The 23,857-nt window shown below is 41.8% G+C and overlaps 1 protein-coding gene across 2 annotated transcripts in view; it reads right to left on the reverse strand.

Annotated features, from left to right (window-relative positions):
- Window positions 1–2,209: 2,209 nt before the first annotated feature.
- The window catches only part of PRNP (prion protein (Kanno blood group)), a 63,312-nt gene continuing 41,664 nt past the window's right edge, over window positions 2,210–23,857 (reverse strand). Inside the window, exons 1-2 of one of the 2 annotated variants that reach the window (XM_069943257.1) lie at window positions 22,473–22,574; window positions 2,210–5,403 (exon numbers count right to left, since the gene is read on the reverse strand). In XM_069943257.1, coding sequence (XP_069799358.1) covers window positions 4,653–5,393 — 741 coding nt within the window. In that variant the 5' untranslated portion in view covers window positions 5,394–5,403; window positions 22,473–22,574 and the 3' untranslated portion in view covers window positions 2,210–4,652. Of the gene's footprint in view, window positions 5,404–22,472; window positions 22,575–23,857 lie in introns of those variants that run through there. The other variant, XM_069943265.1, reaches the window with a different exon arrangement.

Raw genomic sequence — 23,857 nt, forward strand, 5'->3', positions numbered from 1 at the left:
AAATCTTGCAGCTTTTTTTTTGCATGAAAAAGGCTACGAAAAGCCGAAACGTCGCGCACTGGTGTGTTATTACTCTGAAATTCACTTGTTTCCATTGCTTTTATTGCAGTTTTTTTGGTCACAGGCTCAAAATAGGCTTACACCTCCGTTCTTTTCATCACTTTTCACTTTATCATCACAGGATTACACTGAAAAGCAACACTTTTATTATAAATCTGAGGACAGATAACATATCACATATCACAAGACAATTAGTCATTTTCTGACTGTTTGTTATGGACCTTCTCCATTTTTAAGAGAGGTGGTATTGAAAGTTTTCCTAGCTAAATTTACAATTTTTTTCTCTTCTTTCAAATCAATTGGTGTCAGAAAGTGCCAGAGATTTGTAATTTACTTCTATTAAAAAAATCTCCAGTCTGCCAGTACTTATCAGCTGCTGTATGTACAGCAGGAAGTGGTGTATTCTTTCCAGTCTGACACAGTGCTCTCTGCTGCCACCTCTGTCTGTGACAGGAACTGTCCAGAGCAGTAGCAAATTCTCATAAAAAAAAACTCTCCTGCTCTCCAGACTGGAAAGAATACACCACTTCCTGCAGGGCATACAGCCGCTGATAAGTACTTGAAGACTTGAGATTTTTTAATAGAAGTAAATTACAAATCTCTGGCACTTTTTGGCACCAGTTGATTTTTTTTTTCTGGAGAACCCCTTCAAAGTTGATCATTACTATGTCTATAAGTGTCTATAACCCTTCAATAGCTTGACTGTTATCTCTCCCGGCCTCCCCATACACAGGAAATGTTTGGCACGGCTGAACATTCACATGTTTTCTATGGGGAGGCATAAGCCAGAGTCAGACTGCCCTGGTTCCATCATATCTTGTCTGTTGCCATTTTATTCTCCTGTGAGAATAAAAGTATCGGCACTGAGAATCCATCACACCAGCCTCTTTTCTCCTCTACCATCATTTGTTGGTCCAATGTTGGGAGGCACCCATACAGTTTATGTTGTTGGCCAAACCTACCGCCGGCATAAATTGAATGAGCTTCTGATATTTCCAAGTCACCAATTTCTCCAAGGATACAATGGGGGCTTGGGGACCCTACCTACCCCTTTTAAAATAAGCATGTGTTTAGGGCTGAGCTTAGTATGCATGTCTATGAGTGAAACTGGCACGATAGCTGCCTTCCATATTGGCAATCAGGTCTGCAATTATATGATAACTTAAATATATTGTTGTGCTTGTACATTGGTGACAGATGATTGAACTCGGGTCATACAGATACTCTATAAATTGGTCCCAAAAGACTATAACCCAGTGCTTACCTGCGACGCTGACAGGGGCAGCACCTCCAGTTGGACTACAGGGTGTTGGATGCTCTTAAAGTGACTCAATAATTGCAGAAAACCTAACTTGAATTTTTGGTAATAATGACTGAAGACTTTTGAATCTATATATTAAAGCTGCCCTTTCATAGAACATAATAAAGATTCTATTCTTATCTAACCACACTCCCCTGGGGTTCCTCCTCCTGTTGTCAGGTCCCCGGCTGAATGTTCTAGCCACCTCCGAGAAATGGGCAGCGCGCTCAGCTTATCGCTGGGCACAGCGCTGTCCCACCTTAGTCATTGATTGGCTGTCACTGCCAAGATGTGTCCATGTCTGAAATAGCGTCAGGAACATTCAGCAGGAGACCCGAAAATGCTACATTAGGACACCGGGGGAACATGGTTAGGTAAGAATTTTTAAAAGGCCGAAAAACCCAATAACCAGGGTCACTAAACACAAATTAGAAGGTCTTCTTGTAGTGTGAACAACACACACAACCTCCATAAAATCATACCCATGTTCCAAGGTTTGACATAAAAAGTTACCCTACATTTGTCTGCTACATAACAAGCTACCGAATGATATATAAGTATAGAAGTCTAGTCTCCCTGATACACAGACTAATGCAATTTCACAGAAATTAGTCCTTTCAGAAGAACATCAATCCGTCAATTGCTTGATGGACTCATTATAATAATATTATTGGGTATGTGCCCAATGCCTCTTCCTGCCTATTAATAGCACTAATGGCTTCTGTCATACCTGACCATTAAGATGCTTTTGCTATTTAAAGGAGATGTACTGTGATTTCTATAAGAGGATTTCACTGGCTTTCTATGTAGTCATTTGTCCTGGATAAAGACAGCAACAACAACCTCCGGTGCCTGTATAATCCACAGTAGTTTATTATAAACCGCTCCATACAACGTGCGAAACAGAATGCAGTACACATATTATGAGAGACACTTGTCGAGGATACAAAGTTCCACAGTTCAATACATTGCTTTAAACATAAAAAAAAACACAGAGGCAAATGCCTGTATAAATACCCACTCTGATGGGGTACAATCTGCAGGGAGACGTGTTAGCTAACTGCATGGCATTGTGGGTGATGTTATGGCAGGTACAACAATCAGAGAGGCTCAACTGGCAAGATGTGGCCTTATAGATGGCAATACCCTGCAGATGACCTCTAATGCTCAGGTCGACTGGGGCAATTCTGTTGCCGTTGAGTCAAGGCTAAGTTATTGTGTATATGCAAAGGTGCAGCATTTGCTTTGCTATTGAACAGCCTTCCATAGTGTCGGACTGGGGTATCTGGGGCCAACCAGAGAAAATCATCCAAGGGGCCCACTAATGAAGAACCAGCGAGAAACAACATGTCAGTCAGTGTTTGTGCAGGTTCTAAAGCTGACGGCCCAACGGAGGATCCTCTGGTGGGCCAGTCCGGCACTGGCCTTCCATATCTCTGGATGGTGTTGGCAGTGTTGAGCTCACACTCTATATACATACATGAATTATTCAATATGCTGAACACCAATATAGATACGCAGCACCCTACCGGCACTGCTTGTGTTATTCATATCTATATTGATTTTTTGGGACAAATAGGAATAACAATGTAAAGTGCTTACAGACTCATGTAGACTAACTCTGTGGCTCAGCAGTAAACTCGTCGATTTTTCTTTACCAAAGCTTCAAGCCTTTTCATTGGAATGCATTAAGAAAGTCGGTGCTATTTAGTGACATTATCGTTAATTCTGTTGGACTTACATATTGGTACAGTAATTACGATAAGACAATGGGCATGCAGCCAGGTGTGGAATGGAGTCATCCAAAGCATTCTGATGAAAATGTCATGACAATAGGATAATATGCACTGGTATGGTATGTATACAGTATTTATTATTAATGGGCATGAGAATGGAGTTTATGTATGAGACTTAAAATATACGCCATACATTTAGTCCTAGGCTTTTAGTGTGCACTGTTGGGCCATGCTGAGCTAATGGGGTGGGGGTTAATGTTGACCTCCGTCTATTAGCAAAAGGAAATAGCTAAGAACATCACAGACATCCATAGAAAGTAAAGGATAACCATTTACACATACAAAAATGTCTGGAAAAAGAAAAGCTAACAATAGCTCCTAACAAAGGGGTCTCAAAAGAGAAGCAACCTCAGCTATCAACTGGTTTAAGAAGGACTCTAAAAAGTTGAGGCCACCATAGTTGTAAAGTGTATGATGAATACAATTGAAGATTTTCCTTCTTTATTTCTTTGCATTTTAAGCCTTCTAGCCTTCGTGCTTTTGTTGGCCATTGATAGAATGGCCGACACTACAAAGATGTTAAGATAGGACATGCAAACTTATATAACATATTGGTATCCTTCAAAAATTTCTTATCTTTCTGACACTTATCAAGCCTCAATCTTGTTTCCCACTTCCTTCTTGGAAGTTAATTTGGAAGGTCAACTACTATCAACCAATAGATGGATAAGGCGTGGACCCATTGTAGTCAACCTTGATGGAGCCTATTGGTGTAGGGTACGCGTGTCTCTATATAACACAAAAAACTTGGGCAGAGGTTCCTCACCTTGGCAATGCTTTTTTTTCAGTGCCTGTAAATTTTCATATATATATTTTTTAAAATGAAATATTCTAGAATCTTCTCAGAATCTTATGATTTGAATGATGAGTCAGTGTTGGTCTTCCATTTGGTTCACCAATTGTCCACTGGTTTAACATTCTTGCTAAGGTATTTTTTTTTTTTTTTTTACAGTCCATTGTGTTGCGGAGTCCATTTTTTTCTTAGTAAATTCACTGCAACCTATGACGACCACTAAAAGAACCACTAAAAAAACTTAGTGAAGTCAAGGAAACTCAATATGATAATAGCCTTGAAGTGTTCTGATCAATGATGTTTAGTCATTAATGAAATAACCATGCAATAAAAAAGGGACTCGGGCAATTGAAACAAAAAGAGAAAAACAACAACAAAATAAAAAAACAAAACAGTGAAGGCAGTTTTTTTTTTTGACAAATAAAAAAGTTCATACTACTAACATGGGGGCTTAGACCTGTAGCCAAGCGAGACTAACAGACTGCTTCTTCTTCTTAATAATATTATTATTATATAGCTCTGATGAGTGATGTGTACACTAATATAGGACACAGCATATGTTGGAGGGGGATCCCATAACATTCCAATGATACAGGGAATCAGAAGATAAAATATTGGTTTAGGCAGTGGAGCAGGACATCTGAACTGATTTATTCTATATATACAGAAGGCTTTTCCACTTATGAACATTCATTTTTCCTCATCATTCGACCATAAAATATACAAAAAGTGCGATGAAGAGGATGAAACCTGGACTAACCAGGAGATTCATTCCTTTGCCGTAGCCATATCCGTATTCAGGTGCCCTTCTGTATTCGGTTACACACAACTGCCGGATGACGGTGCTCTTAACTCTTATTTCAGTTTGGTCCGCATCCGTTGCATTCTCGATCGGTGTCACCTTATATTCGGTCATTGACGTGTTGTAGCAGTCGCTGACAAACCTGTCTTCCGTCACATAGGTGTTGTCGCGGTACATTGGTCTGTAAATCCGGTCAGGCATTTGGTTTCGGTAGCTGTCGTAATACCGGGAGTCCATATCATTGGCAAAACTGTACCTCATGTTGCTAACTGCATTGCCTAACATGAATCCACCAAGTGCTCCAACACCAACTCCTGCAGCCACCATTTTCATGTTGGTCTTGCTTTTAGGGGGCTTAAACTGCTTATTATAGTTGCTCCCTCCTGGATTATAGTTATTTCCCCAGCCACCACCAGTATTCCAATTGCTACCAGGGTTGGCTGGATAGTGGGGGTTCCAGTTGCCTCCAGTGTTGCCTGGATGGCTGGGGTTCCAATTGCTTCCAGTATTTCCTGGGTAACTTGGGTTTCTGTTGGTTCCAGAACTCCATCCACCGCCTTTACTTTTCCCCCCTTTCTTAGAGGCTACCGTCAATATGAGAACGGAGATTAATGCAAGTTGAATCCAGAAAGTTTTTGCCATCTTGATGTATCTGCAATAAGAAGGTACAACTGTTGTCAATAAATATTTTATGTAATATAATCATTAATATTTCTTATTATATAAAAGCATGAAATATAGTCATTCTATTTTAAATCTCCTTAAATCACTGCCTTTGGATCACTGTCTTTTGATAACCCAATGGATTTGTATCCCCCACAAAAAAAGCCCTAAAATTGTGGCCACTAGGTGTATCAGTTGTCAGGTCTGCAGTCCACTGTCTGTTGTTAGGCTCAGTCCTTCTAAAGTAAGAGACATACCAGGACAGAATGCAGGAAGTGAAGGTGGGGCTAAGCTACTGATCTGTGTACCTGCAATCTGTGAGTCTGTATCTGTCCTACAGAGCATCCACACTGTCACTGAAAGGTAAACCAAGGCTTTACTCTCAGCAGTGGTATTCCAGTGCTTAGTTTAAACCTTTCTTGCTTTTTCTTTCATTTCTGCTAACATAGAACGCTGCTTTGTGCTGAATGATACCACTGAGCAGGTGCTGCAACCTCTCTGATTTCACTGTGCAATAGTCTGCAGTAAAATAAGATGTTCTACAATGGCTTTGGGTGGGGAACTGGCAGCTGTGCTGTGGCTAGGAAGTAGGAAGGGTGGGAGGGCTGTGATAAAGACATGAGGGAAAGCAAAGCATTCTGGAGACTGTAATACTGAAAAACTGCTCCTGTGTGATGTGGTGTCAAGGTGATGGAATGGAATGAAAGCAAAAAAGCAAAACAGAAATGGCTGATGTAGTAAATACAGGAAGCACTGTTAGTTCTTGTTCTCCATAGTCATGCTAGAATATACACCAGATCATGCATTCCTACTAAGGAGCTGTGGTGGTTGTAGTAGGTTGGAGTTGTGGTGTCCCACCGCGGGTGTTGCTATTGGTTACACCCTTCGTAAAAGCTACCTCCGAAGTTCCGGCAGAGCACAATACTACTTGGGTTGGGACTCTCTCGACATCCTCCTCTCTACTCTTCTGATCCTTTCTTCTTCTACTTAGTACGCAACTGAGCACAACTGTACCCCTTTTTCTAATCTCAATATACATCTGGAGCCTAAAGTATTAAGTAACTTATCAAGTGTCAAGTATTGTATCAATGCAAAGCTGTATTATCTGCTGCCTACCTCAAGTATCTTCAGAGTAAATAAGATTTTATTTATGCTAAAGAGACTCTGTGATTACTCGTCAAGCACCGACACAGCACACACACACTCCTTGGGTCATCTCCACTTTCTGTGGGTGGCAGTACCAATAGTCCGGGTGGGTCACTACTCCACTCCGGACCACCGTTATAAGTAGCCAAGGGACCCCGCAACAACCCGGCAGGTCACTGACCACAGGGGAACAAGGTATATCCAGCTCCTTAAAATAAAAGCAGGTGTGCCACCATACCTGTGTGCCCAACCGGCAATTGCGTCTCGAAATTGCATCACTAGGCATGGATATACCTTGGCCAACCACCATAGAGATGGTGTCACGCCTGACCATCTGGCAAGTGGCCGGCCGTACCGCAGCTCCAGGAAGCAAGCAGGGGGCAGAAGAACACTGGGAGAGTGGAGAGGTAATGTATATAGTTTGGGGCAAGGGCTAAACGGACATTGCTAACGGTCACTCCTAACTAATGACCCTATTATACGTCTCGATAATCATTTTGCAAGGGCTGCACGGACATCGTTAATGATGTCCATGCAGCCAATGCTAAATGATTATCGAGAATTGCAATAGGCTCATTAGTTAGGGGTGACCCTTCTTACAATTTATGCTGATCACTAACCAAGGAAACTTGTTCCACTTCCTTCAATGCCATTTATCGTAGAGAAAAGAGATAATGAGTAGAGTTCTCTCTATAGTCGGGCATCATACACGAGGCTGTGCTTGGTGAGACTGTACAGGTGTTCTCTGAGTAGGGTGAGTAGGGTGCTGAATCTACCCAAGGACTCCATGACAACACTGCATCTGGCGGATATGACAATGCACATGTTGTCACCAGCTTCTCTCTTCAGCTTTTTCTTCTGTAAATAATTCTATTATAGTTACACTAGCAAACAGCGGGGGTGGTACTGTCAAAGGATGGCATGTAGTAAGATCAACTCTACATTTTGTATGGGAAGTAAACAAACATACTCCCTCCATCATCCCAAGAACACGGAGAAATGTGCGTTGAAAAGAGCATTTTTGCAATGTGGCGTCATCTCATTGCAACCAGCGTCTTGTGATAGAGAAGAAGCAGAACTATGAATAAGAGGCAGGCAGCCAGATCACATAGTCACCAACACATTGCCTGCAGGGATGTGAGGTACAAGGGAGAGACTATAACAATCATCTTTCTTAGCTTGCTTGTGGGCAATGTAAAAACTTCAGAACGTTCCTAAGGGTCCTATTAGACGGGTCAATGGTGGCCCGATCAATAATGTAAACAAATGCCGATCTGCTAGATCGGCGCTTGTTAAATGAGCCTATTACATGGCTCGATTATCATTTAACAAGGGATGCACGGACATTGTTAGTGATGTTCGTGCAGCCCTTGTCCTATACTGCTCATACATTACCCGTCCATGCTCTCGGTCTTCTCCTGCCCTCTGCTTGCTTCCCATCACAGCGCACTGCAGCTTCTCTGACCAGTGATTGGCTGAGTGGCCTGTCAGCTCAGCGTGCGCAGTGACGGGAAACAAGGAGAGGGCAGAAGAAGACCAGGAGTGCGGAGAGGTAATGTATGATATAGAGATGAGAGAATCCCTGATCTCAATGAAATGAATCGATTTGTTTGATCAGCGCTCTGCTCATGGAACCCACAGCCTATCAGTGCTGCCCCACTCCTCTGCTCCACCCAGCTGAAGCTGAATCCAATCCTGGGAAACTTCTCTCAGTTTCCCAAGAATGGATCCAGCGTTCCCCTGGCACCCGGGAGGGAGTGGCAGGGAACGGAGCAGCGCTGAAAGGCTGCAGGCTTGATGAGCGCTGATCAATGCAGTGCTTCAATTCATTGAGATCAGCGATTCGCTCATCTGTAGTATGAACAGTTTATAAGATCATAGCAATGCACATTCGACAGCCAATGGTTTTAGATCTGGACCTAAAGAAACGATCATCGGCTGATCGTTGTCTCTATTAGGGTCCATTTACACAGAAAGATTATCTGACAGATTACCTGCCAAAGATTTGAAGCCAAAGCCAGGAACAGACTATACACATAGAACAGGTCATAAAGGAAAGCCTGAGATTTCTCCTCTTTTCAAATCCATTTCTGGCTTTGGCTTCAAATCTTTGGCAGATAATCTTTCTGTGTGCTAATCTGATGGTGCGTTTACACAGACAGATTTATCTGACAGATCTTTGAAGCCCAAACCAGGAACAGACTATAAACAGAACAGGTCACAAAGGAAAGACTGGGATCTATCCTCTTTTCAAATCCATTTCTGGCTTTGGCTTCCAAAATCTGTCAGATAAATCTCTGTGTGTAAACGCAGCATGACACTGAGTGATAATTGGTCAAATTGGCTGATAATTGCTCCGTGTAATGCTGCGTTTACACGTAACGATTATCGTGCGAATTTGCGCGATAACGGTCGAATTCGAACGATAATCGTACGTGTAAACGCAGCGAACGATCGAACGACGCACGATAAATCGTACATTTTGATCTTTCATCAGGTCATCAAATCGTCGTTCATCGTACGCAAAGAATTCGCAAATCGTTCCGTGTGAACAGTCGTTCGCCGATTTAACCAATGTGTGAGATAGGCTTAAACGATCGCAAAACGATCGCAGTGCGAATATTCGTACGATATATCGTACCATCTAAACGCTGATCGTTATAAAAAAAAAATCGTAAATCCGACATCGCTAATCGTACGATCGGGCCAATAATCGTTACGTGTAAACGCAGCATAATAGTGCCCTAAGTGCTGAGCCATCATCAGAGCTGCATCTTCTCAAAAGCACTGTTATTTTTTATTGTAAATGCCGGGAACTGCATATAGACCATGGGGGAGATTTATCAAACACGGTGTAAAGTGAAACTGGCTCAGTTGCCCCTAGCAACCAATCAGATTCCACTTTTCATTCCTCACAGACTCTTTGGAAAATGGAAGGTGGAATCTGATTGGTTGCTAGGGGCAACTGAGCCAGTTCACTTTACACCATGTTTGATAAATCTCCCCCTGTACACGTATGTATATGTATCCTTGGGTGCACACGGGCTCGGGCAAGTGGTATGATGATGAGACCAGAGCACCGTTTCCCCGATCTGTCAATCAACAGAATGTGCCCGCCCACAAAAGGAGCAGTGGAACCAAGCGCAGAGCTGGAAAACCACAAGTCGGGAATATCCCTTTAAGGAACCCGGGTGCATGTGACAAGCAGGAATATTATTAGAAGGATCCTGACTATATTTAGATGTAATGTCACACCATCCATGACACATCCCACCCCCTAGTTCTGCCCCAGTCACAATGCTTCTTGTTTTCTCACTCCTCAGCTGAAGCCCTTTACACTTTACCCCCACGTCCATGGAAAAATCACTTCAAAAGAGACACAGGAAATCATGGTGGTTTCCAACTCTATTATACATGCATGACAGAGATAATGGAGTCTAGTGAGAGTGAGACTGAAAATCAAGATCAAGCCTGTTTTTGTTGGACACACGTGCAATAGCAAGGCATTACTTTTTCATGTTTGCAGGGTTTTATTCCCTCCAAGTACTCAGACAGTCATAATAAATCAGTATTATTGTTTGATTCCAGAATGCAACCCTGGTCCCTGAATTTCTGCCAGATAGCCATCATATGGACATTCAGTCATGTAATAGTTAATTCCACACAATGTTCTTATTCATACAGAGAATCTGACTGGGAGAACACTCCAGAGGAGTCTTCCAGTACTTATCAGCTTCTGTACGTCCAGCAGGAAGTGGTGTATTCTTTCCAGTCTGACACATTGCTCTCTTCTGCCACCTCTGTTAGTGACAGGAACTGCCCAGAGCAGGAGAGGTTTTGTATGGGGATTTGTGTTCAGGGACATTCTGATGGTGGTTTCACACATGGTTTTTGTTCCAAAGCCAGAAGTGGCTTCTATGGGATGGAAAATATAAAGGGATGATTTGTACTTCTCTTTCCTGTTGGATCCACTTCTGGTTTTGGCACAAAAACTGCAGTCATGTGTGAAACCACATATGGTACTCCTTGTATACAAATTGTCTTAAAGGGGTTATCCGGTTAGGCAAAATATATGTTGAATTATCCTCCCGGAGAGTAACAATTTATTTCATACATATCATTACTGTTTCTCCTTCCCTCAGTTTTGAGCCTGCTCCTTTCTGGTGAAAACATAGAAAAACTGTATCTGAGCTATACACTCTGTCTCTGCTCTCGACCCCCTCCTCCTCATCCCTTCCAAGACAGCTGATGTAAACAAGCCCCTATCTGCAAGCCCCTATCTGCAACTTTGTAATGCCAGGAGGGATAATCACATTGAGTTTGTCAGACTGACCTCAGCTTAACCCTCCCAGCATTACAAAGTAGCTACAAAGTTGCAGATACAGCCTGCCAGGGACTTGTTTACACCAGCCGTCTTAGAATGGAGGAGGAAGGAGGGGGAGATGGAGGGAGCAGCTCACACACAGATTTTTGTGTCTTCAGCAGAAAGCAGCAACTCAGAACTGGAGGAAGGAGCCTCAATATATAATAACAACTATGAAATTTGAAAATTGTTAGTCTCCAGGAGGGGGTGATTAAACATATATTTTACCTAACTGGATAAGCCCTTTAATGGTTCAAATGCCTTGGATAATCTTTTATTGAAAACTAAGAAAATTGCAGTGACACTTTGCACCAATAGCATAACCGTGGCTTTAAATAGACCAACTAGAAAGTGGTCGGTGTAATGCCCAGTCATCAGCATTAGAGTAATGGAGCTTCTCAGATCCGGCTGCTATGTGAATACTCTATTCTCCAAGAAGCTTGATGCTCACAGTCACATTATGCAGATGTAACAGGGTAACAGGATTTACCTAACAGTTCTAATGATTAAGTAAATGCATTTATAATGCTTTTATTTGTATAGCACCAACTGATTCCACAGCAACTGATTCCACAGCACTTTACATAGTTCGCCAATTTTTGTTTCTGTACTCATTAAGGTTCACAATCTAAATTGACCTATCTGAATGTTTCGGTGTGGGAGGAAACCGGAGTACCCAGAGGAAACCCACACAAACACGGAGAGAACATACAAACTCTTTGCTGTATGTCCTGCAGGAAGTGGTGTATTCTTCCCACTCTGACACAGTGCTCTCTGCTGACATCTCTGTTTATATGACATAGGAAACATGCATACACTTATACATGAACTAAATAAAAAATTTTAATAATAATTGTTATAGTGTGTCTCTATGGTACAATGGGGATGCTTTTTTCTAGGTGATTTTATAATTGTTAATAAATATACTGTACTATATGTGTTTTTCTCATCAGTTAAAGGGGTACTCCAGCAAAAACATTTTTCTTTTAAATCAACTGGTGTTAGTAAATTAAACAGATTTGTAAAGTACTTCTATGTAAAAATATCTAAGCCTTCCAGTACTTATGAGATGCTGTATGTCCTGCAGGAAGTGGTGTATTTTTTCCAGTCTGACACAGTGCTCTCTGCTGCCACCTCTGTCCATGCCAGGAACTGTCCAGAGTAGGGATGGTCCGAACCTGCCGAGGTTCGGGTTTGTACGAACCTGGACTATTGGCAATGATTCCCGCTGTCTTAAACCTCCGTGGAGAGGGTGGATAAAGCGGGAAGACCGCCTGGAATACTGGGATACAGCCTATGGCTGTGGCTGTATCCCGTTTTTCCAGGCGGTCCTCCCGCTGTATCCACCCTCTGCACAGAGTTTAAGACAGCGGGAATCATTGCCTAGAGTCTGGGTTCGTACGAACCCGAACCTCGGCAGGTTCGGACAATCCCTAGTCCAGAGCCATAGAAAATCCCTATAGAAAACCTCTCCTGCTCTGGACAGTTCCTGGACAGTTGTGAAGTAATTCACAAATCTATATAACTTTTTGACATCAGTTGATTTGAAGATTTGAAGAAAGATAAAAATTGCCGAACTTCACCTTTAAGGCTATGTTCACACTACGTAAAACTACGGCCATTGTTGCTGATGGCAACAACGGCCGTAGTTTTAGTGCAGCGGAACACAGCCTATTAAGCTATGGGATCCCGGCCGGAGCGTACACACATCGTACACGCTCCGACCGGGATTCCATACGCCGCCGCAAACAACTGACATGTCAGTTTTCTGCGGCCGTAATTCAGTGAATTCCGGCCGCAGAAAGACCTGTCAGTTCACACAGTGAAGCGAGCGGCTCCATCCGCTTGCTTCAATGTGTGCTATGGGAGGTTCTGATGCGGGCGCTCTGATGTGCCCGCATCAGAACCCTGCGGCCGAAAGATCATCTCAAGTACCGGCCAGGATGGTCCGGGCAGAGACTGGCCGTTCCGTGACCGGTCTCTATACGCAGTGTGAACATAGCCTAAATGTATGTCTTTCATCATATCTGCGATATCACCTATGTAAATGTGAAATGCCCTTGGAATTGTACACCTGCCTTCCTATGAATTGACATTACATTGAATTCAATGGGAAAATATTTTACACTGCACACTGCAAATAAGTGACTCCTTATTTTGGTCTTTGTGTCAAAGGATCAGCTTTGCATGAAACACACAAAAAGTTCCAAAAATGCAGTTTGAAGCAAAATTGTGCATTAAATGCTTTAAAAAGCAAACAAAACCTCCTTTTGCATGATGCTTTCTTGATTGTTTTTTTGCACATAAACTGTAATTATATGTATTATACGTGTATAAACTTGTATTATACTTGTATAAACTGTAATTATATGTATTATGCTTGAAAACTGCAAGGAAAGATCTGATTTGTATAAATGTAAATAGCCATAAAACACCTGTAAAACACGCACAAAAAAGCTTTGGAAAAGCAACAAAAAAACAAAAAAAAACAACTTTTGAGGTTCATTTTATTTAGTTTGTAAATACAAGCATATTTTTTACCCCCAAAATACACTGTGAACATAGGAAAGGACCTCCTCCTAACTACCATGAACTATCCTCCCACTTTTAATCCAACTCTCTCTTTGACCCGCTGCAATCTGGCTTCCGCCCCCACCTCTCCACAGAAACTGCCCTCACCAAAGTGGCCAATGACCTGCTAACTGCCAAAGCCTCACACCAATATTTTGTGCTCCTTCTCCTTGACCTATCGTTTGCCTTCAACACAGTTGACCATTCCCTCCTACAAACTCTCTTTCATCCCATGGTGTAACTAGCTCAGCCCACTCCTGGATTTCCTCTTACTTCTCTAATCGTACTTTTAGTGTCTGCCATTCCCACACCACCTTATCCCCTCACTCTTGGTTTCCCCCAAGAGTCCATCCTCTGGCCTCTTCTCTTCTTCGTCTATATTTTTGGCCTAAGACACATCACTGAATCCCACAGCTTCAAGTAACACCTCTACGCCGATGACACTCGGATACCTCTCTTGTCTGGATGTCATCTCTCTACTACCCAGGATTCCAGAGTGTCTATCAGCTACATCTTCCTTTCTCATCTCCCACTTTCTAAAACTTAACATGGACAAACCAGAACTGTCCCCCATCCCCTATCATCTTTCCCCCATCTTGTTCCACCCCACCATCTAATCTCTTAAAGGGGTTATCCAGTGCTACAAAAACATGGCCACTTTTTCCCCTACTCCTGTCTCCAGTTCAGGTGTGGTTTGCAATTAAGCTCTATTTACTTTTCAAAACCTTACCTTTACGTTTCAAAACCTACAACCAAACTGGAGACAAGACTGGTGCAAAAGTGGCCATGTTTTTGTAGCGCTGGATAACCCCTTTAATGGTACAGTCAATGGCTGCACTCTGTCCCCTGTCCTCCAAGTCCACTGCCTTGGGGTCACCTTTGACTCTACCCTTTCTTTTAAATCGCACATTTAAACCGTGACCACCTCCTGCCACCTTCATCTTTAAAAACATTTCCTGAATCTGCTCTTTTCTCACCCCTGACTCAAACAAAACTGCTGGTACATTCTCTCATTATCTCTGGCTTGGATTACTGTAACATCCTCCTCTCTGCCCTTCCATCTAACACCCTTGCTCCCCTTCAGTCTATCCTTAGCTGCCCGACTAATCCTTGCTTTGCCTCTGCCTCTCCCCTCTGCCAATCCCTTCACTGGCCCTCCCATTGCCCATTGACCAACGTAAATTCTTGATTATGACATCCAAGGCCATCCACAACCTGTCCCCTCCATATATCTCTAACACGATAGTCCCGCTACTGTCTCTCACACAACATTCGATTCTCCAATGACCTCCTTTTGTGCTCCCCCCTTGTTTGTACCTCACTCAACCTCCTCCAAGATTTTGCCCGAGCCTCCCCCATACTGGAACTCACTCACTCACTAATAATAATAATAATAATAATAATAATAATAATAGCCTCTTTCACATGGAAGGTGGAAATGTTCTTTAATTCTGGCTTCATTATTGGAAGGAATTCAGCCTAGATCTATAGATGACAGGAACTACCTATGAACAATTCATAAACCCAGTACATTACTCATAAAATATTAGTTGGGCCATCCATTGGTACACCAGATGTTAATAGCACTATGTGCTCAGGAATTGATCTCGTATAGATTCCTTCCTGCATGCATTCTACTTACACAACCTTAGAAATCTCTACAGTTCATTTTACATTCATAAACTGAAGTGGATAAATGCATAGGTAATATTACCCAGCATGCAGAGAGGAAGGGTCATACTTACTGGTACAAGGGCAGGTCGGAAACAAATTCTTTGCACACTTCTAAAAGATAAAGCCTCATCTCATAAGATATGGAATCTCTTGGCTAGACATTTATAATCCTAATACGTCAAAGTGGGATAATAACTAAGCCGGAACAGAGGATATATGGGAAAGTATTATTGAACGCTATTATTTCTGGATCCATTCTCAGTTTTGACCCCCATATGGGAAAGATGTAGGCCTGGCCATACATATAACATAGCTATTTCGGCCAATAGTTTTCAGTCTTGATGACCCTTGATTTTCAATGGCATTGGTGTTTAATGGTGTTTGCTGATAGGTAAATGTTGGGAGGCCCTATACACATTGGAGGGGGGCCAGTCCTGCCGAAATCCATGAGTTTAGTAGATACCTACTGTAATGTGTATGGCCAGCTTTACTCTTTTTCCCTCTTTGTTTACATCCTTTTCTCTTACCCTTACGACAATATCTAACCGCTTTAAGGTTCCTTCCAAGATTCCTTTCCATTTTAGTCTCCTCTTAAAGCATCAACGGAATTTAAATTATTTTTATTGCTTACATTTTAGTTAATTCAATGTTAACGTCAATGTCATGTAAAATGTAAAAATCTGACAAATACTTTGCAAAATACCAGACACGAATGACGTAGTGAATTTGTAAACAAAGCCTTTCTTCTTCATTGAAGGTATTCCCAGCTAAAGAACGCTTTGTATAAGAGGCAGCCTCATAGCCTTGGTAAAGCATCTCTATAGCAACCAAAGACCTAACCATCTGCTGCCTCGTCTTCAGTCTGCTCCATTTACACAAACAAGCTGAAAAAGAGAGAACGCCATGGCTGCCACAGCCCGAGCTCAATACAGCTAATTGCTTTCAGAGCAATCACCCAAGAGAGGAGCATCCTCATCTATCGGTAATCTTTACTGTACACAGGGCCTGGGACTGATATGACCCACTTAAAAAATCAACCTTTACGTGTTACATCAAATTGTTTCACCATTTCTACCAGTCTATAAAATATGGAAAATCTTTTATTATTATTATTATTATTTTTTATTTTTTTTATCTTGCAAAATTAAATCAACCAAAACATTCTAAATCTAAATCAGCAATTACTACAGCAAATCTGCAATAAAGACATCACATATTGTATCTATATTTTCCTCGATATCGGGTACTTAAGGCATGTGTAATATAGAGGGCATCAGAAGCTGTATAATAGATGTCTTCTCATAGATTGAAGCTGAATGGTGCAGTAAATGGCCACAAACAACTTTGCTATACTGTGACATCAACTACTGTGTGAGGCCAAGAGTCCATGTCATGATCTTGGAGACATCTTGGGGAAAAAAAGCAAAAAGTTGATGCAAATGATCTTGGAGACACCATGGTGTTTCAATGGGTAGTTTTTTTCTTTTTTTGTCTTCATATTTGTGTGGGTACCCCTTCAAAAACACACCAATAGGTTAAAGGTATTATCTAGTGCTACAAAAACATAGCCACTTTCTTCCAGAGACAGCACCACTCTTGTCTCCAGTTCAAGTGTGGTTTGCAATTGAGCTCCGTTTACTTTAATGGAGCTGAGTTACAAAGCCTACACCCAAAGTGAAGACAAGAGTGGTGCTGTCTCTGGAAAAAAAGTGGCTATGTTTTTGTAGGTATCACTGGATAACCCCTTTAAATTGTTTCCTATAAGGTTGGCCTGAGGGACTGAAGGGAGTCATGGCAATAACTGTACTGCTCTGCGGAGTACTGTATGTTGATACTATATAAGCAACAGAAAATAAATAATGCACAAATATTAGTTTAGGTAAGTACGGGTGTTTGGGGGCAATGTAACCTTTAGTGATAGGACCCCTGAGTGCTGTTTCTGGCCTTTTCCCTTTCACTCTTGTGCCTCCTTTTTCCTGTAGTGTGCATTTATGGCAACCTTAGGGTCCTATTACACGGAGCGATTTTTAACGACTAACGATAAACGATCGCAAACTAGAGTGTTTATCGTTAACCTGAAATCGTTCACCATATTACACAGAACGATGGTCATTAGATACGATCGTTATTACCATCGTTATTGCGATCGTTTATATCCTTCTGATCTCAGGAAAACAATGGGCAATGTGCTTTACACTGAACGATTAGTAAAACGGAACTTGAGCGAACGAAAGTGGAATTACAGCGAATGAATAGCGAACGATAATTTTAGGTTCAGATCTAAATCAACGATTAACGACATACGAACGATTTTTCGATCGTTGCCTGCAATTACACAGAACCATTATTGTTTAAATTCGAACAATATAACGATTTTTCGCACGATAATCGTCCCGTGTAATAGGGCCCTTAGTCCCTCATAGCCCATTTGCAATACCCTACCCCTCTTCTCTGGGTCTCCAAGACACTTGCTCTAATTCCCTCTCTTTTATGACTTTTGCTGTTCTGTACCATTTACAATGTTGTTGTTTGCAGTTGTTTACACTGCTACAAGTCACAGTGGCGCTCAATGAGAAAAAAGGAAGGTGTCTGTTTGATGTAGACTTTCTCGCTGGGGGAGCATTATGCTCATACCTTACTGTTCTTTGATTTGACAGACCCTCACTCAAAAAGTAATTGTGTGTGATCTATTATTTATAAGTAAGGAGCATAGGAGGTATTTTGGGTCTTGAGTCTTAGGGCCCTATTACACGGGACGATTATCGTGGGAAAAATTGTTCTGTGTAATTGCAGGCCAGGATCGAAAAATCGTTCATATGTCATTGATCGCTGATTAAGATCTGAACCTAAAATTATTGTTAATCGTTCGTTAATCGTTTGCTAATCATTTGCTGTAATTCCACATTCGTTCGCTCAAATTCCGCATTTTTTCACTAATCGTTCAGTGTAATTGCACATTGTTCATTGTTTTCCTGGGATCAGAAGGAGTAAACGATCGTAGTAACAATTGTAGTAACGATCATAGTAAAGATCGTAACTAACGACCATCATTCTGTGTAATATGGTGAACGATTTCAGGTTAACGATAAACAATCTCGTTTTTGATTGTTTATCGTTAGTCATTAATCATTAAAAATTGCTCTGTATAATAGGACATACTGTAAGTAAGCATTTTTTCATTCTCCTCTATTGCTAATATTGTGGTTCCGAAGTAGAGAGGAGGATGAAACGCGTTATCCTTCCACAGCATGGTGCTCACAGGGTGTTCCTCCTTTTAGACTTTTATTTGCAATTACTGAATACAAAGTCAGGAATGGATTTGAAAAAAAAAACCCTCAGTCTTTCCTTTATACATGTCCCTCATTTATGGTTTTGTAATCAATAATTACTATGAAAAACCTGAATGTGTGAACATGCCCTCTTTCCTCAATAACCTACAAAGGATCTTTTACAGATTTCCTTAATGTAGCTCATATATAATCAGTCACTAGCAGCTGTTCCCTCTATTGGAAGACCTCAGGTCAGGATTTCTTGGGCCCTTCACGAGGCCCTTTTATATGGACCAGATATCGGCAAGGAGTGTTGCTAGAAATTTTCCTTCCCATGTAAAAATGTCAGTAATCAGCCAATCAGTTAAGCGCATGTTTTGTGTGGGCGGTAAAATGTATCAATATGGGCCGCACATCTCCCTGTGTAAACTGGGGATGTGCAGACGATAGCAATACATTTGAATGGGCGCACAAATGATGGTGATTGTTTGTGTGGCCTGACCACATAATTAATCTTGCCTTCTAAAGGCACTGCAAACAAGAACTGATGTTGCTGGTTGGTGCTCAGCTGCATCCTTGCTTGGCCCCATATTGGGCTGTGTAAAAGGACCCTTAAAAGGGTACTCCAGAGAATAAAAAATATATCTTTAAAGTGACTCTGTACCCTCAATCTGACCCCCCAAACCTCTTGTATCTTCAGATAGCTGCTTTTAATCCAAGATCTGTCCTGGGGTCTGTTCGGCAGGTGAAGCAGTTATTGTCCTAAAAAACAACTTTTAAACTTGCAGCCCCATGCCCAACGGGAGTGTCTGTGCCCTAACTTTGCACAACCCCTCCGTTCCTCCTCCCCACCCTCTCCCTCATTAGGAATTCCACTGAAACATTTTTTCCTGTCTGAACATTGCACAGGTGCCTTAACGATCCAGCCCATGTTCAGTATTCACACAGCTGATGAATAGGAGACAATCTGCCTGGAGCATTCCTAATGATGAGGAGGGCGGGGAGGAGGGACAGAGAGGTTGTGCCAGCCTAATGCATACACAATCTAAGCCCCGGCCGTTGTGCACGGGGCTGCCAGTTTAAAAGTTGTTTTTTAGGAAATAACTGCATCACCTGCCGAACGGACCACAGGACAGATCTTGGCTTAAAAGCAGCTATCCGAAGGTACAAGCGGTTTGGGGGGTTAGATTGAGAGTACAGAGTCGCTTTAAATCAATTTGTGGCAGAAAGTAATACAGATTTGTAAATTACTTCTAGTAATGAAATATCAAGCCTTTAATTACTTATCAGCTGCTGTATGTCCAGCAGGAAGTGGTGTATTCTTTTCAGTCTGACACAGTGCTCTCTGCTGCCACCTACATCCATGTCAGGAACTGTCCAGAGCAGTAGCAAATCCCCATAGAAAACCTCTCCTGCTCTGGACAGTTCCTGTCATGGACAGAGGTGGCAGCAGAGAGCACTGTGTCTGACTGGAAAGAGTATAGCACTTTCTGCAAGGCATACAGCAGCTGATAAGTACCGGATGAGATCTTCTTTTATATGTCATTTACAAATTTGAATAACTTACTGACACCAGTTGATTTAAAAAATATTGTATTCTCCGGAGTACAAATACAAGAAACGCTGAACCACTCAAAATACCAAAAATTCAAAGACTTTTATTGATTAAAAAACAATACACAAAATAAATATATGCACGATGGTCTGCAACTGACAAAACATTAAAAACACTGCAAGAACACAAGAGAGGCTGATCATTGTGGACTGCTACTGTAATACTACATTATAGCTAAATAAAGTGCAAGCAACTAGCAGCAAATAAGTACTTGGATAATTACATGGTAACAGGTAACACTCAATGGTAACACATGTATGTAAAATACTACAAGCAATCATGTCAGCCAAGTGCAGCCTCCGCCCCAATGTACGTTTCGGTGTAACCTTTATCGATGGGTGAAACGTACGTCGGGGTGGGGGCTGCACGTGGCTGATGGTGGTATACATCATGCATATATTCATTTTGTAGGGAGATTTATCAAACATGGTGTAAAGTGAAACTGGCTCAGTTGCCCCTAGCAACCAATCAGATTCCACCTTTCATTTTCCAAAGAGTCTGTGAGGAATGAAAGGTGGAATCTGATTGGTTGCTAGGGGCAACTGAGCCAGTTTCACTTTACACCATGTTTGATAAATCTCCTCCTTTGTGTTTTGGTTTTTAATCAATAAAATTCTTTGTAATTTTTGGTATTTTGATTGTTTCATCGTTTCTTGTATTGGTATGCAGTCTTTTTGCTAGAACCATTTTTTTTTGTGGCGATTTTGCCTTTAAGACTTAAGGCCCTATTACATGAAGCGATTATCGACCTCATTCGACTGATACCGACCCTTACGGCCGATAATTGTTTCATGTAAGAGAAGACAACAATCAGGCGACATGCACGATGTTGACTTTATCGTTGTCTTTCAACAGGCTGAAACACTACCAATCAGCCTGTTAACAATCTGCTGCTGTCGCACCACATAATAGGAGCGGTGGCAGCAGACCCCCACTGTCTCCTATGGGCTGGCCAGACAATCTAGTGATTACCTGGGCAACCCCCCGGCTCTTACCCGCTCACTGCCAACACGTGTAATAGCGCTAACAGGTCGGCACTCGCTTGCACCCTCTCGGCGCCCCGTGTAATAGGGGCTTTACTCCCCTATAGCAGTGACATATAGTTTTGTTCCTGTTTAGTGGATCTCTGTATGCTATACATTGGTATATACTTAAAGGACCCTGACTATGGAAATGAAAACACTGATTAAATCTTAAATAACTAAACTCCCTTTTGTATTCGTGATAACAGAAGACAATGGGACACTACCTTTACGTGATGATGTTGTATTTGCATATACCAAGGATGATATTTGTAGGTTTACAACAATGCAATGGAATCTATCAGATTATTTACTCGTCTGTAATAGCGCCAATAACGTAACACACAGCCGCACGCCTGTTTTCCTGTTACATAAACAACAGATACTCAGGAAATACCAAGCATGTCATTAAGATGTTAATGATGTCTTGACCGCAGCAGCCGCAGCCGCGCACTATGTCTAAATTACAGGATTTAATTTGTTGTCGTGTTATTTATTATATAATTAGGCACTTTCATATTTTTTTTTTGTCCAGAAAATTTAAGGATGACCTCTGAGGCATTACGATGCCATGTTACGTCACCCGCTATTACTGGATGGGATAAACAAACCGTATATACCTATTAATGCTATTTTATAGTGAGTGGCGGACACGGTCATGAACACGAATAATAGTCATATACCATTAAGGTTATCATATATAACAATACAGCGTACATCTGATGCATCTTATTATAGGGATGAAGCCATTGCAGACAAAGCCTTACTTTAACCTGATTCCCCTGTCTTATTGACACCCGCCTTTACCTCCAGCACCCTGGGAACATGCTCCACCGGTCCCACCCAACTCCAGCTACGCCCCCCGACATGCTGCGTCACTGTACAACAACTTCCACTGACATTACGCTATAGGGTTTTCTCTAATGCCTATGACTGAGGATAGTCGAATATATATATATATATATATTCAATATGTATAAAATGAATTCTTTTATGTATAAACAGGCCCAGCGACGCTGCCTGTCAAAGCCCGCTCCAAATCCGGCACTGATCCCTTCTTCTCCGTTCTATTACAATATGATCGATGCTGCAAACATAAAGCGATACCCGACACCCTCACGGGCAAGTGTGACAGAAGAAAACGAGATGGCTACCTATTAAATTAGTCCCAAGCTCCAGGCGTTCAATTATTAAGCACGTAGCCGTCTCCCTATAATAACACTGCATTGGGGATGTGAATAGATGCAGCAAATGTCGCCATGTGCTGTGTTTATGGAGGGTACTGCAATATGTTTCTGGTTTCTTTAAGGAAATTCAGGCTTCATTGCTAAGAGGGTAACAGACCCTCTCTGGGAATAGATCTGTAAGATATTTTAAGGCAAGGCGTAGAGAGCTTACCTTAGCTACAAGCTGTGGCGAGGCCGAGCTCTTCTGTATGTATGGCTGTCCCTGAGGCTGGTACTGAGGACTCTGTGTTCACAGAGAGAGGGGGTTGGGAGGAGGAGTGGGCAGAACTCTCTTCTATATGGGGAGGGCTGTGTTGTATGTTCTAAAATGGATCTAACATCCACGTAAATGGAAGTGAGAGGGATTAAAGGCTATGCATTATTCATCTTGTGGCTGAGGGAAAGATGACAGGTTAACTTGCAAGGGGCACAGACGTAACCACACCAAAGCTTCCACTTTCTTCCTCATTTTTTCCGCTGGTAACAACGTTTCCTTCTCTCTCGGTGGGTTTTGGAAACTGGAAAAAGAATGTCACCATTTATATCACGTGGAGCAGGATGGTATCGGTAGATACATTTGCATTTATACTATTTCAATGATGTTTTAAGTTTGAGACACATGGGGGGAGATTTATGAAACTGGTGTAAAGTAGAATTGTCTCAGTTGCCCCTAGCAACCAATCAGATTCCACCTTTCATTTTTCAAAGAATCTATGAAGAATGAAATGTGGAATCTGATTGGTTGCTAGGGGCAACTAAGACAATTCTACATTACACCAGTTTGATAAATCTCCCCCACAGTATATACAGTATCTAGATATATAGATATACTGTATGTGTTAAGAGGATCTTGTATAAGAGTGTAGAGCTATTGCCATGGAAACCACCGATTCCACCTTAAGACCTCCTGCTTGTTATTGATAGACCCTTTGGCTGGCTTCACAATGCTCTATTGAAAGCTAAGAAATAACAATACTGAGAAAAGCTTGCTGTTCAAAGGGGCTGGAAACAAAACCCAAACAAACTATAAGGACAGGGAGAATTAAAAGAGTCCATGGAAACCCTATTGATTTAAAATGGACACCATGTAATGCTCCACTTGCCCTGTGGGGGAGCTGTTTTTACAGACTGGTTCACTTTTAAAATACAGCTGATCGTTGGAGATCATATTATTGTTGAGGGACCTCTGTAAAGCAGAATCCACCAGTAGGGAACCTTTTAAAGAGGTTGGGCATTTCATATGAAACGTAAGAAATGGCTGTAAATCATAAAGTAATGGGGCTTACTGTTTCTACTAAGGCGGACGCATAGCGACATCAAGAGGAACAGGCGCATCAGAAATCCAGTAGCATTAGTAAGTCACATTACTTCACCATTGACAGGTACTTTTTAGGTTTCATATGTAAGTGGCCAACATCTTTAAGTTCTGAGTTTTGATGAAGTTTATTTCCTTTTATCCCACAGTTATGAACCTGAAAAAGTTGTACCTGGTAGTGATAGGGGCTTTTTCATCCTAAGGGTATGTTCACACGACGTATATTTTCGTAAAAGCACTGC

Source organism: Dendropsophus ebraccatus, chromosome 1 (assembly GCF_027789765.1).
Source record: "Dendropsophus ebraccatus isolate aDenEbr1 chromosome 1, aDenEbr1.pat, whole genome shotgun sequence".
NCBI lineage: Eukaryota > Metazoa > Chordata > Amphibia > Anura > Hylidae > Dendropsophus > Dendropsophus ebraccatus.